Source organism: Aplidium turbinatum, chromosome 9 (genome assembly GCF_918807975.1).
Source record: "Aplidium turbinatum chromosome 9, kaAplTurb1.1, whole genome shotgun sequence".
NCBI lineage: Eukaryota > Metazoa > Chordata > Ascidiacea > Aplousobranchia > Polyclinidae > Aplidium > Aplidium turbinatum.
In genome coordinates, this window is record NC_137480.1 from 9,034,885 (window position 1) to 9,048,823 (window position 13,939).

At 38.3% G+C, this 13,939-nt stretch overlaps 1 protein-coding gene across 1 annotated transcript in view; it reads right to left on the reverse strand.

The window, feature by feature from the left end:
- The window catches only part of LOC145776652 (1-phosphatidylinositol 3-phosphate 5-kinase-like), a 44,584-nt gene that overhangs the window by 8,781 nt on the left and 21,864 nt on the right, over positions 1-13,939 (reverse strand). Inside the window, exons 21-38 of the mRNA XM_082587883.1 lie at positions 13,637-13,803; positions 13,155-13,359; positions 12,925-13,042; positions 12,196-12,478; positions 11,517-11,670; positions 11,364-11,437; positions 11,034-11,142; positions 10,683-10,782; positions 10,216-10,495; positions 9,553-9,738; positions 8,419-8,598; positions 8,034-8,146; positions 4,747-4,909; positions 4,133-4,316; positions 2,374-2,621; positions 1,740-1,857; positions 1,261-1,395; positions 425-578 (exon numbers count right to left, since the gene is read on the reverse strand). Of these exons, the coding sequence (XP_082444009.1) occupies positions 425-578; positions 1,261-1,395; positions 1,740-1,857; positions 2,374-2,621; positions 4,133-4,316; positions 4,747-4,909; positions 8,034-8,146; positions 8,419-8,598; positions 9,553-9,738; positions 10,216-10,495; positions 10,683-10,782; positions 11,034-11,142; positions 11,364-11,437; positions 11,517-11,670; positions 12,196-12,478; positions 12,925-13,042; positions 13,155-13,359; positions 13,637-13,803 (2,971 nt within the window). The remainder of the gene's footprint in view (positions 1-424; positions 579-1,260; positions 1,396-1,739; positions 1,858-2,373; positions 2,622-4,132; positions 4,317-4,746; positions 4,910-8,033; positions 8,147-8,418; positions 8,599-9,552; positions 9,739-10,215; positions 10,496-10,682; positions 10,783-11,033; positions 11,143-11,363; positions 11,438-11,516; positions 11,671-12,195; positions 12,479-12,924; positions 13,043-13,154; positions 13,360-13,636; positions 13,804-13,939) is intronic.

The following is a 13,939-nucleotide window of genomic DNA, read 5'->3' on the forward strand; positions in this document are numbered from 1 at the left end:
AATACATTGTTGTTGTTGGACCACCAAGTCCCGTGATTGCTTCTTTCCTTCTGCAGCGCATCTGCACTTGTTCTACACTCTACAGGCCTTGGGGGTCTACAAGTGCAGACATGCTGCTGAAGTAAAGAAGTGAAGGAATGAAAATAAGACGTAAGTGTTTCTAAGAAATGAATTAATATTTTAAGTAGAGAAATAACAAGTGATTCTTATCTCTATGTGAGAGAGTGTTAAAAACAATGTAATTCAAGAAGTAAATAATAAAAACTATTAGTATTGCAAAAAGTACTCAATGCCAAGCAAAAAAGCCAAGCAGAGCAAATTACATCAAAAGTTATTACTTTCTATCAGAAGAAATTGTTATGATTTCTTGCATACAAAGTTGGCGGGCGGTTATTAATGTGAAGAGCATGATCAAGGTACTTACTTGAATCGTCATTCATTTCGACAACAGCTTGCGTGCCAGTAGAGAGCTTCAGTCTGCAATCTTTCAGATCATGTGACCCGTTGTACAATGGCAAAGGCTGCTCGTTGTACAACGCGGTATTCGCAGACCTGTTGCCTTTGCGGGATAATCGGTCCTGCGCGTAGCACGTGTATCGGTCTGTTGTGTTATGACTTCAGCATTTGACGACACCAATAAGTTCTGCCTTACACACAAACAAAAAACACAGCCTCACGAGTCACGACCCTTGGCAAGGCGAAGAAAAGGTTTACACGAAAAAGATAGAAAAAGTATAAAATTGAACCTCGTTGTAACGTGATCATGTAGATTCCGATAAATCGAGTAAACTTCAAGTAGGATTGTAACATAACAAACTACACTACATGATAGGTGGCGGAATGGAACGCAATTTGTCATCAAAACGTTGAATTTGAAATAAAAACTACGTAAACTTCTTATCAAACAATTTCTTTGTTTTAAACACGCGCAAGTAGGAATAATGCAGACACTTTCGAACATGACGCAGTGCCACATATTTTCAACGTTTTCTGAGGTTTTCAATTGTTTCATTTTCAGCTCATTATATAAAAAAAAATTTGGATTTTGAAACAAAGTTTTCACTAAACTGTTGAATCGAAAGAAAATCAAAACCAAGATGTTTTGTTTGGTTTTGAAAGATTTTAGAAATATCTTTGCTTCGGACAGCTTAAGGTTTCAGGCTCCAATCATAAACACGGTTAGAAGCCCCACAGGCAATGGGTTGACTCAAAGTTGATAAAAATTAAATCGCTATGAAAGACACTACAAGAGCTACCTACTTGATAAGCAACTCTGCTCATTCGAGAGTTCCACGTGTCCACCAGGCGACATATCAAACAAGTGAGACTCAATAAGTCGGCCGACAATTCAGATCGTTTCTCATCGCTCATCGTCGGTACATCACCACAGCTGTCCTGCGCAAATTGTTGAAAAACTTAACGTTACTTTTCGCCATTTTTCGGCCAAACTTCGAAGTTTGAAAGCACATACATAGAATGTAAATTCATCTCTCCAGTAGCAATAAAATATAAATAAATCGGGGAAATAGTCAAAAAAGTGTGCAAAATAAAGTGACCAAACAAATGAAAAGTAACCTAAAAACACAAAAAGTAACTTTTGGTACCTTTATAACTTCTTAAATATTGACCCCACAACCATGAAATTTTGGTTCTACATTTCTTTTGTTAATTGGTACAACTAAAAAAAAAGGAACTTTAGTGACAAAAAATCGCCCTACTGATAGTGTAAAAATAATCACTTCGATTGGTGCAATCTGCTCTTCTGGGGTCTCATCTCCGTGTGAATATTGAGGGGAAGAACTGTTCAGTGACGAGAAGTCTTTTGTTTTCATCTCTTCCTGGTTCTCTGTTGTGAAACTGAAAAAAAAAGGTAGCCCTTAAGTTGGGGGTGATGAGAAAAAGTTAGTTTCATGTCAGCACAAGTTTCTATCAACGGCTCCTCTACCTCGAGTGGTTTCAGCAGTTACTGAATTTCATTTAAAAACTGCAAACAAACCTACGGGAAGTAGCAATGGCTTGTTCAAAAGAGAAGATGTAGTGACGTTCATCTTCACACATTTCAAATAATGTTACGTATCACCTTTGCAGTCAGTTTCTCCCTTATTGAGGTCTTCAACAGATTCATATTCAAACAGAAATTGAATAAGAACTCCAAACATCTTAATAGCTTTACAACGCTTCACAGAATACGCTTTGAAAAACCTATGCTATCATCTAAATTCGGTTTAGGTCCACTAGTAGGGTGGTCGATTCTTTCTTTACAGCGTTGTATTCTATGAAAATGAATTTATAAAAGCTACATAAACAACAATCCAAATGTAAGAGCTGAAAGATGTCATGGGTTTTTAAACTGAGTAGTAACAAACAAACTACCTCAGAACTGACCCTATCCTGAGCGACTGAAGTGTGAGATTGATGTTGTCCACAGTGTCACGGAGAAGGCATCGCTCTTGCTTGTACAGGGATAAAAGATCTTCGAAGTGCGTTTCTCGTTTCGATTTGAGAAGCGAAACGTCCTCTCCAGGCTCCTGCGTGTCCGAGCCCACTGATTGGTCGAATGGATTGCCAGATCGAATGCTATTGGTCCTATCAAATATCTGGTCCATCGAGTCGTACCCCACCTGTGGGTGCACATCACAGTGGTAACGGTTGTTATAATACTAAAGCAAGTTAAAGCTAAAGTATGACATGGTATCATGTAACTAAGTGTGGTACAACATTACGAGAAATTGACGCAAAGTCTTATATCAGGCAGCAGGCTTCACAATAATTGTTCGGATAACTCTTGGAAAAAAAGAAAACCTCCCACAACAAGTACTGAGCGAGAGTGTTAGCATCGTCTCAGTTCCTTATACTGATAAACGTGTGCAACATCTATGCCACTGATGTCAACAAGTTTAAGCATGATTAGAGTTTAAACATCGGCTTTGACAAATGAACAAACAACAGACAGGAACAGAACCAGGGAAGTCAGCGACTTGTTGCCTAAAACAGTTTGGGAATTATGATGCGACACACTGAAAGACCACATGGTGCCCTGAGTGGTTTTGACGTAATGAATTTTGACGTAATGAAGATTCAAAATTAAGAATAACAGCATAACTGCACGTTATGTTGAACCAGCATTTCACAAGCTGGCGGAGCGGTGAGAAGGTGATCGGGTGGTGGTCGGTTCAACACCCACTGAAAGCATGTCGCTGTGCCTGCTACAAGATACTTACCGACACGCTTAAAGATGGACAAGAAGATTGGCTTCCTTACCTTTTCGTCCACTGAATCTAAATCTTCAACCACCAGGCATTAGCCTGGCTGCCTGGGTACGACAAAAAGCGCACTTTCAGAACTTAACTTTGTCCATTTAGTGATGTTTGTTGTCCAAATCATTCTTGGTCTGCCTTTGTTTCGTTTACTGTTTATCTTCCCTTCTATTAATGATCTTTGTAACGACTCTTGCCTTATTGTGTGTCCGAAATACTTCAATTTTCTTCTTTTGACTATTTGTAAGAGAATTTTGCTTGAATTGAATTTGGAGAGTACTTCATCGTTAGTGATCTTTTGTTTCCATGAAATCTTTAACATTTGCCTGTATGTCCAGAGCTCGAAGGCATCGGTCCGTTTCTCCATTTTTTGTGAAACTGTCCAAGTTTCAGAAGTGTATACAAGGGTTGACCAGATATAGCATTTTAATATCCTTTAACGAATAGATAAATTTAAACTTTGATTGATTAAAACATTTTTCATTTTTTCAAATGTAGTTCTTGCAATTTCTATACGTATTAGAGTTTCATGGTTACACCTCCCATTTTAAGTTATTAAATGTCCAAGATAAGAAAAAGATTTTACTTTTTGTGTATTTTCATTGTCAATTATAATTCAGAATACTGGAGTGTCTGGTGATTTTGAAATTATCATTAATTGGTCTTTTTAACGTTAATTTTCATAACAAATTCTTTACCAATTGAGTTAACATTGTCCAATATTTCTTGAAGATCTTCTTGTGATTCAGCCAACAGAACAGTATCATCAGCATAGCGTAAATTTGTGTACTTTGTCATAGCGTCCAATCAGTATACACATTTACATGCATACAACATAGTAGTTCACATGCAGAGAATATTTATTGTAAACGTACTTTTGACAATGTCTTCATGGACGCTACGAATCTTTGATAGGTCGTGAGTGGGTCGTTGCCATTACCGCTGGTCTCTGCTGCGGGTTTCTGCCAATCCGTGTCGCTTTTGAAATTTATCAAGTGAGACGGAAGTGCCACTTCGTAAACAACGATTTCAAAGCATTTGAAAGCAGCCACGATATCACTGGAAAGCAACAACTTGGGTCAGTGCTGGCTCATCATAACAATGAAATTAACAGCTTCTTTGTTAACTGATGCTTTTCGCTGAAACTTTGGTGAAAAGCACTTTTTGTGTTCAATGCAACATACGGAAAGTTACAAGAACATGCATGCCATTTAGAGAACATTGGCAGTCGTATCGTAGCTATGATAGCTCTACTACCAAGATACAAGATAAAATCACCCAGTATCTATCACAAGTATGTACATAGCGACCTATCCATGTGTTTATATGTTGAAATCAAATGTAAATTTGAAAACTTGAAACTACTCGACACAACTTTAGTTTGCAGTAGTCCAGTACAAAAAAATCAACACTATTCTTCTTGAGCTCCCCCTGGGCTTGAATAAGAATAATTCACAGTATTTTCGATTCATTTCAAAGACGAGCTTACTGGTAAAGGAAATACTGGAACGACTTGAATGGAGGAATGACAATGTCGTCGTCATTTGTTCTCTTTATTTCATCGTGCTCGTCACTGGTGAACGTTTCAAGGCGAAATTCCAAGAACTTTGCAAATGACATCGACCAAGCGTCATCTGACATCACTTTGACATCTGTGAAACATGTTTGTGCGGAACGAGGGAATAGAAACGATCAGTGTTGCTTCAAACGTATGAAGCGTAAACGTCAAACGGGTTGAACTAAAAGCACAATTTTTGAAACTTGAAAACAGGAAATTGCTTCATAGTCAAATTGAAATAGTCTTTTTTAAAACTATCTTGCAGTTTCGGATACTTATCGATGTTTTGCATTGCAGGAGGCACAGTGATTGAGGTTGACAGTGTAGAGTTTCGTTTCTATATGAAATGTTGCTGTCAGTAAACTATAAGATCTACAAGGTACAGTTGGATGGAGAGCTGTCGTTGAAGTGCGTTGCTCAAGTTTACACCTCAAGAGCTAAACCATTGTCGATCAATTTTTCTTCGTTGACACAACAAAATACTCATCGATCGAGGCTTTAAACACATGATTGCATTTGGCCTGGTAACTATACTCATTAGGGTGATTCAAACGCCCCGACCCTTTTAAATATAGCCACAAATTTTTTTACAATGGAGGTTAACTCTAAAATGAATATTGGTATCAAAATTATTGAGTAATATTAAATTTTCACATTTGCTCTTTTCGATTGAAGTAAGAGCTCCATAATGCAAAAAAACAATTATCTCGCCTAGTTTACAAGTTCATAAATACAATTTTGTTGAAGACAAAAGTCTGGATTTGGCTTTATGTTGTCTAGAAAAATTATATTAAATATAAACAATAAATTGCACATATTTGACTTATTCATATTTTTGTAAAATGCGTTTGAAATTGCCCTTATTTTCACTTTTTTCATATTTTTAAGCAAAAAACGTTCAACGCCCCTTGTTTCTAGCCTCAGAAATAAAATCTTGGTGAAGATAAAAGCCTGGATTTTGCTTTATGTTATCCAGAAAAATGTTATCAAATACACACACTCAATTGAAAATGTTCAACCTGTGTAAATTTTTGGTAAAATACATTTGAAAATGACCTAATGCTCCCTTTTGCTCAAATTCTATTATGTGACAAACAGGTTTTATTATCATTTTACTCAGCTGTATAATATTTTAATCTCATAATATCATTTACTATATGGGTTAGTGTGGAATGTAATTGCAGTAAAGGTAGATTGCTTCAAAAAGTCAGAATGTTTAGGCAGGTAAAATACAATACAGTTTTATCTGTCTCACAGTCACTTATTGTTACTGAATAGTTTACTTTGTGTCCAATATTTGAATAATTTGACCTATTTAACCAGAAGTTAACCTATTTACGAAATTTCGAGATTCGTGGCATTTCATTGAATCCAAATCCGTGCCAATATTCACCATGAATAATGATGACTATATCTGCATTCATGATGCTGCTAACACATTAAAATAAACAACAGTCATCGATCTTGAAACATTGGATAAGAAGTATTTACTTCGTGACGATTACAATAAATTAATCCAACTGACCAAATTGTATCTTGAGTGAAAGAGAAAACAGTGTTAACTTTACCTTTCGACGACCAGGTGCCATTCACAAGGCTAGGTGGATGGCAAAACTGATATATGCAATTAAGATGGTTCTATTAAAAGACCAGGTGCTCAAATTGAACAAAAAAATAATTACCAGTAAAAGAATGATCAAGTTACAACGATTTGTAAATTTTGGAGTGCTTGTCTATGCAAAGTATTGGTTTAAGTGTCCAAGTGCCATGGATGCTCCAATAAACGATTTGAAATTATTCAAAGACATTCAGATGTACGATTCAGTTGATTCGAAGGCAGCAACGCCCGCGATAAATGCATTGAAACGCCACTTATGGAGCTTAACAACAGAATTTGCACCAATCATTCTATTTAGTCAAGAAATAACAGTGGAAGAAAAGGTCACTGTAGCCAAGAAGTTGTCTCTGGTCAAGAATGACCAACAAAATGTAAGACCTCATGGTCTGGGATATGGGAAGCCCCTGTTCCCCTCGATAGATACCCTCACAAGCTCAGTATCGGATGTATCCTGTCTTAATGGTGAAGGTTCATGGATTTTCTTCCAAGCTCTGGGTGTACAAGACACTTCCTTTCTATCCGAGGATCCTGACAAATGGCCGGAACATAGATCATTCCAAGATTGTCAGAAACGAGCTAACAATATCATGGTTGTTAATGACGCCGCTGAACGAGGGGTGAAGTTGGCAACAGATATTATTTCATCCTGTCGGGAAGAAGAAAATTTCCAAAATACTCTTGAAGTAGTTGAAGAAAATCGACAATTGGTAACAAATATCAGGAAGAACATGGACATTAAATGCATGAATACAATGGAAACTTCATAAACCACCATTTATTGTGTCGTGCACTGTGCATTTAAAACCACTGTATGATTTGGCTGAACTATGTCTGTATATACTGTGTGTAGGTACTAGGTACCTAATCCTCTCCTCACCTCATGTTCAAAAATGCATAGTGTTGATAGTTGAAAATATTATGTTCCATTAAACATAATATTTATGGTTCAATTTTATTTTTTTAAATCACGAAAAAATGAAAAATTTATGGTTTTCATTCAAATTTTTGTATATTCATGGACATAATTGTTTCTAGTAAAGCAAATTTTTCCTGAGAAATAAAAGTGCAAAACAAGTCTTTGGTTGAAATAAAATTCATTTTATATTGCTTCAAATATTTTATATTTACTTTAAACATTGACAGTATTTTCACTGTTTTTCACAATTTTTGGAAAACGATAAAACGAAAAGGGCAAGTGTGAAAAGTTAATCAATCTTGAAAATTTTGATGGCAAAATACATTTCAGGTCTAGCCTCCACCATAAAAAAATTTGTGGTAGTCCCAGGCAGTTTTTGAAATTTTAAGGGGCGTTTGAATCACCCTAATACTCATCTACATTCTGTATGAGAGCCCTCTGGTCGTAAACGGACTGAAACTGCGTTACTGGCTGATGCTAGAGGACGCCGTGTCAAGATTTGAGTGAAATAAACACACACCAAAAACTTACACCAGTTTCGGCCTCCACTACACCATAAACACACAGAGTAACAGACCAAGCAGCTTAGTTAAAGTTACATGAGCAATAACAACTATTTCTCATGATGGCAGCCTTCGTGATAACAATGCAATGAGTCGTTGCACACAGGTAAATCATATAAACCTGTCGATGTCTTGCTTTCAGGATTCCAACACCAGGATAAGATAAAAGGATTAGATACAGTTTTTGACAACTCTTTCAGCACAATATTCATGCATGTTTTCCCGTGTACAAAACTGTAAAGTATGGTTATGTCAATAGCCTTTTTTGTAGCTCATCAAAAACAATCTGATCACCTGAAGCTTTACAGTGAAAATGCACCAAGCATAAAATATCGTAGATTGCAAAAGTTGTATTTTTTGCATCGTTTTAACTCCTGGTGACGTCAAAGTTTAGCAGAAAGAGACAACTTTTTAAGCTCGGAGAAAGGCATTACGGCCAGGAAAATCAGTCTTTGCAGAGGTTGAATCAATGAAAAAGGACCAGTTTTTCCTGTCTAGAAACTTACCTCCTTACATGCTCTACCATTGGCCGATTGCACGATGTATTGGTGCAGTGGTAACTGGGTCGAAAGCAATAACGCTCCAAAAACGCTCCCAAAGTGATATCAAGGCCTCGATAAAAGTCGATGTCCACTGCCCATGGGATGACGCATGGGTAAGGGGCGTTTGGGGACTGCAGACTGTAGCTGTGGAAATGAAGAAAATTGAAGGCAAAAAGTAACAAGGTTATCAACCTTGATACTGACTAAATGTTAATTGACTCCAGAATTACAGAAAAAGCTAAAGGTGATCCCATAACTTGATTCAAGTGTTGGGTATGAGAAGATAAGGTTCTCATTAAATTAAACCTTCGGCACTAAGGAGAGTAGGGTGGCCAGTTCTTTTCTCTCGGCCACCTTTCCTGCAGCAATTATGCCCACCCAATTCATTACACCCTAGGTAGAGGTGAGCAATGTTTTAAACCAGCTAAAGCCGGGAGTCGAACAAGTTTTGCATATTTGGAAAGCCAAAACCTTATCCGTTGCTCCATCAAACCACGTCAATTACAGCACAACGTGCGAAAACAATCCAAAAATTATTTTGCTTCACAATCATGTCATTTAAAAATGCCATTATTTTGATGAGGAATTCTTTAGCAAGGATAGTGTGAGTGGTCAGGCTTGCTCAACCAAGGTCGTTAAAAACTAGCCAGCGCGCAATGGTAAGCCAATTCTATAAAAGTGTCAGCTGTGATACATTTGAAAGCGATACTTTTAAAAAATCTATCTGTGTGGTTGGGTCAACAATTCGGAGTACTGGTGGCACTTATGCGATGTGTGGCCGTGCCAATAAGAATGACCATTTTGAGCTTGTTAATCTTTCATGAAACGATGCACAATTCGATATCTCGTTCTATTTATACGGTACTCCGTATCCCTCCAAACATTGATGCTGGTCTTCAACGTACTACGCTTTGACTGTGTAATAACTTCAATACATAGTATACTACACACTAGAAAACTGGTAACAAATACAAACCCATAAAAGGAAATAAAATAATGCAGCGCAACATTGCTTTCATATGAAAGATATCTTATTAACAAAACTGTCTTAAACACAAAACTTTTAAACTGTGATGCAACTATCACATTTTCCGGTACCTGCTGAAGAGTACAGAAATGTGTTGGTGGTTGCTGGCTGCCAGGCAGTCAACGGGGTGTTCCCCTTTTTCCTCTGTTATAATTTCGACGTCATCAAGACGAGACAACATACGTTTACAGGTGGCCTCTTCCTTCAACCTCAATACTGTTTGCGGACCGGTTAATTGAAGCGATGACCCGTTTGCCCTGGAATGAACGCCATACATGTTGCAATGTTATGTGAGATTTAAGTAATGACTTGTTTGCATAGAATGAATTGCAAGCACCAAGTGAAAAACTTCTGTTACTCCGCCATGGTAGTATGGTTACAATTTATATACTGGTTTTTTGGCTGTTTGAAACAGGCCAGATAACGAAACTTCCACGTTGCGCCACAGCCGCTGCAACCGAACATGTATCTTCTGTATCTCACTTCGAAGTTAGATAGTAGTCCAGTGAACGGAATAATTAGAAAAACAACCACACTTCAAGCAGCGGTCACTTGAGAATGTCAATTTCGTTGACCGAGCCTGCGCCAATTTCAAAGCATTTACAAACACACAAAATTGCCAGGATTAAGCTCTCAAAGAAGCTTTCCCAGTCCGAGGATAAAGATTTTCGCAATCAATCATTGTAGCATTGCCCTATCCGAAACAAACAGTTGTAAAAAGAAACTCTGATAACCTGAAATCTGCAAGAAGATCTTTCATCTCCGTTGAATCAGCTGGTTTGGTGAACGACGCCGTTAAAAACGGGTGCTTCTCTGGTAACCACTTAAAGTATTCCACTTGACCCACAGGGCTGTCTATGCTGCTTGATCTGCATTTTTCATCATTAGTCCCGGTCACAGCGCTACGAGTGCGCATGTGTTTCGGTGAGATGTTGCTCAACCGATCAGCCTCACTGTGCCGGTTGTGGAGATCTTGAGCGCTTGTCTCTCCGAAAGACAACGAACTTTCTTCACCTAAAGCAAGTGCAATCTTTGGTTGGATATATAATGTTGAGCTATTAGATGAGACACCACGACATCTGCTGATAAAAACAATAGAGTTTATCTGTCAAGAAAACAAAGCAGGAAATCGGTAACCAAAAATGTGCCACGCACGAACAGATGTTGTTTTCCGCGAAAAAGAGGTTTTTGAAAGCAGTACCTTTGCCAGACAGCTGGGATGTCATGCGTTTGTATGGGTTGGGGTGATGCTGCGACAAACCTTCTTGTTTGTGCAATGAAGAGATTTCTTTCTTTAAAGCCTGCATGCGACAACAATTTGTATGTTAGCAAACATGACCAAAAGCAGAAAGGCGAAGAAAATTGGATCACTCTTTGTGATACTTATCTTTAAATTGCGTATACAAAATTTCACTCCATTTTCAACATTAAGTTGGACATACAACGAAAGATGTAAGCTAACTGTCTGCTTGTCTAAGTGCTGAGAACAAAGTATCTCTGCGATAGAGTCAATGATTTTCAAAAACACTATAATATTGCTATTAAAAATTACCTTCTCTTCATTGTAGTTTGCAATCGGTAATTCGGTATCGTTGCCGAGATTATGATCGGGAACACTCCAAAAGCCTTGTATTGAAGAATAACTATCGAGCGTAGAAGATCTAGCAAAGTTTTGGCAAATGATGAACGAAAAATCTTGCGTCACCAAAAAGCTCAATCACATTTTGCTGACTCACTCTCGTCATCCACCAATTACACAAACATTCTCAATTCTAGAACATGACAAGGCAGGAATCAAGTTCCAAGAATTGCCAATAGACATTGAGTAAGATTAGACGCAGCTTTAAAATATTAAACATTACATTGAGTCGAAACAACGTACCTATTCTTAATCGACACTCGATCCGTTTCATAGTCAGAGTTTAAGCATGTACTAATGGCAGCAGAAGAACTCGCCTGGAAAAATATATAAAAGAAATTACAAATCTAAACCTGTTGTTCACAACGCATAACATGACGTAGGGAAATCTCTAACCTGATCAAGCGAGCCACAGCCGGTTTCGCAGTCAGTAGGGTTGCTAAATTTACTTGAGCAGAAGAGAATAGAGGGAAGGTACTGGTACAGAGGGGAGCGCTTTCCTGCTTCAGTGAGAAGGTAGGGAACGCCCAAAGATATGAGAGGAGAAAAACTGAAATGAAACAAATCGTCAATATTTCAAAATGCAGATTTTTATCGAAATGATTATGGCTACCTCTACCTAGACGGTTTAACGTCTCTTCTTTCCCGTATTGCAAGAGTTGGACGCCAACAAATAATAAAAATATTGCTATGTTACAATCAAAAGCACTTGCAACTACAGAATTATAGCAAGAGCAAAAAGTATGAAAACCAGACAATATAAATTTCTTGGCCATGTAATTAGAAAGCAAAAAGTGGAGCATCTCTGTTTAACTGGTAAAATTTTTGGAAAGTGGGCACCTGGCAGACAAAGACAAACGCATCTAAAGCCATTTAACGACAAGACAGAAACAATCATCCATGCAACATACAATGGGAATATTTGATCTAATTATTCATTTGAGGCCGTCGATGCCTGGTTCAGGCAAGGCAATTGAAGAAGAAGAATAAACACAATGTTAAGTCAAGCATGCTATGTTTGATTGCTCGAGTGAAAATTTACCAAATATTTAAGTTCGTCTTTTGTTAATCCTACCTTAGCACAGTGTTGTGAAAGTTATCCACATTGCGAGGAGGGTGGTGCGCTTTCGTAAGCTCATTGCTTAACTGCTCAGCACCGATCTCTGCCTTGTCTTTCGAGATTGTTTGCTTCCATGATTGTGAAGATTGTGACGTTCTGACATTGCCAGTCTGGCCATCGTCGTCAAACTGATCCAGAATCACAGTGTTGCTGTCAGAAACCAGCGAACTGTATGTACTGGATCTTACGCGCGGCTCTGTCGCAGCGTCAGTGCATGGGTTAGCTTCCTTTGCATGATCTGCAAAATAATGGCGCGCTTAAACAAAACCGCGTGTTTCTGGAATTTTCGCGGTGTAAGCGGTACTTGCAGTGTGATAGGTCCTATAAGGCAGCGTGGTAGGGTTGTTCGAAACGTTATAGTTTCGGCTATTCGACGAAACTTTGTTCCGACGTATTTTGTTCTTTTTTGTTTCGACTACATTAAATTCCTTCTAAACAGCCCAAAACTGACGTTTTTATATAACAGTGAGACAGGAACGGGAAAAATATTAGTTGATTGTTTTGAGTCTAACTCTCGGATTTACTTTTTATCGTGAGATCATAAAGAAACACAAGATCAAGTCATAAGTTAGAATTAAACCATGTGGCATGTTTATCACAGAGATTTATAAAATCATACACATTTGAAGCTCATGAAATTGACAATATCAATGGAAATTTGTCAGTTTAGAAGCACCGTCTCACCATCATGCAGAGGTTCATCCAACACTGACTGCTGATGTTGGTCGCTCGATTTCGCTTTCTGAGAACCGGTCATCGGAAACGTAGAGGCAAGGTCTTGTTGGTCCATCACGTATGACAGCTGTCAACAATAGTATGCGAACACCGTGAAAGTTTAAAATCAGCAATGCTCAATATGACCATTATTTGTAAGAAATATGGCAGAAGATTAGTTGAATAGAAACATACTCTACCTCAAGCTTGCAGTGATAGAGGACACGCACTAGAAATCTTAAAACAGATTTAACACGAGCGAGAAAATGTCTGGTGTGTTGGTCTGCGTGCTTGTGTTCGTCATAGTCTGGTTTGTCTCTCAGGAGAATGGTGCAACCACTGGTAATCTTGCAACCATCCAGATACGAGAGTGTTTTGAATGAACTGGTGGTTTTGGGTTCTAACCTACACAACAGAACATGAAAGTTGGTGACATGACAAATCGTCGCAGGCTTACAAATGCTGGCAAAAAAATTAACATAAAAGCTTCCACGTAGAAAAAAGCCTATTCTGCGTTACAATATTTATCAAAGCAGTGGAATCGGAGAAAAATACCAAACTCTGCTGCTGCTTCTAAGTAGGGACTCCGAGCAAGTGAAAATTTTTTGATACCACAGTCCCGGTGTTTGTTGCAGTTTTTAAAACAATACTAAGTTTTCAAGTGTAGTCTGCTGGTATGCACCTATCAGCAGCCGCCACGATTCCATCGCTGCAAGCAAACCTTCTCCTCCCGTCATAGTGATGCTGCACGCGAAACTTGCCGCACGAACCGAGCCGCACGTTCTGCAGTTGATCGATGGAACGAGCAACATCTGCTCCCGTGCACCGGGATAACCGCTCCATGACACCCTGAGGAAGTAGTAGCATTATTCGCGTATCTAAATCTAAAAGGAATTTCACGTGATCTGTTTCCCACCGCATAATTTACTCGCAATTATTCTCGTATCATTTGTTCAGTTTGTGCTTTCAGTCCAGAGTGTCGTTA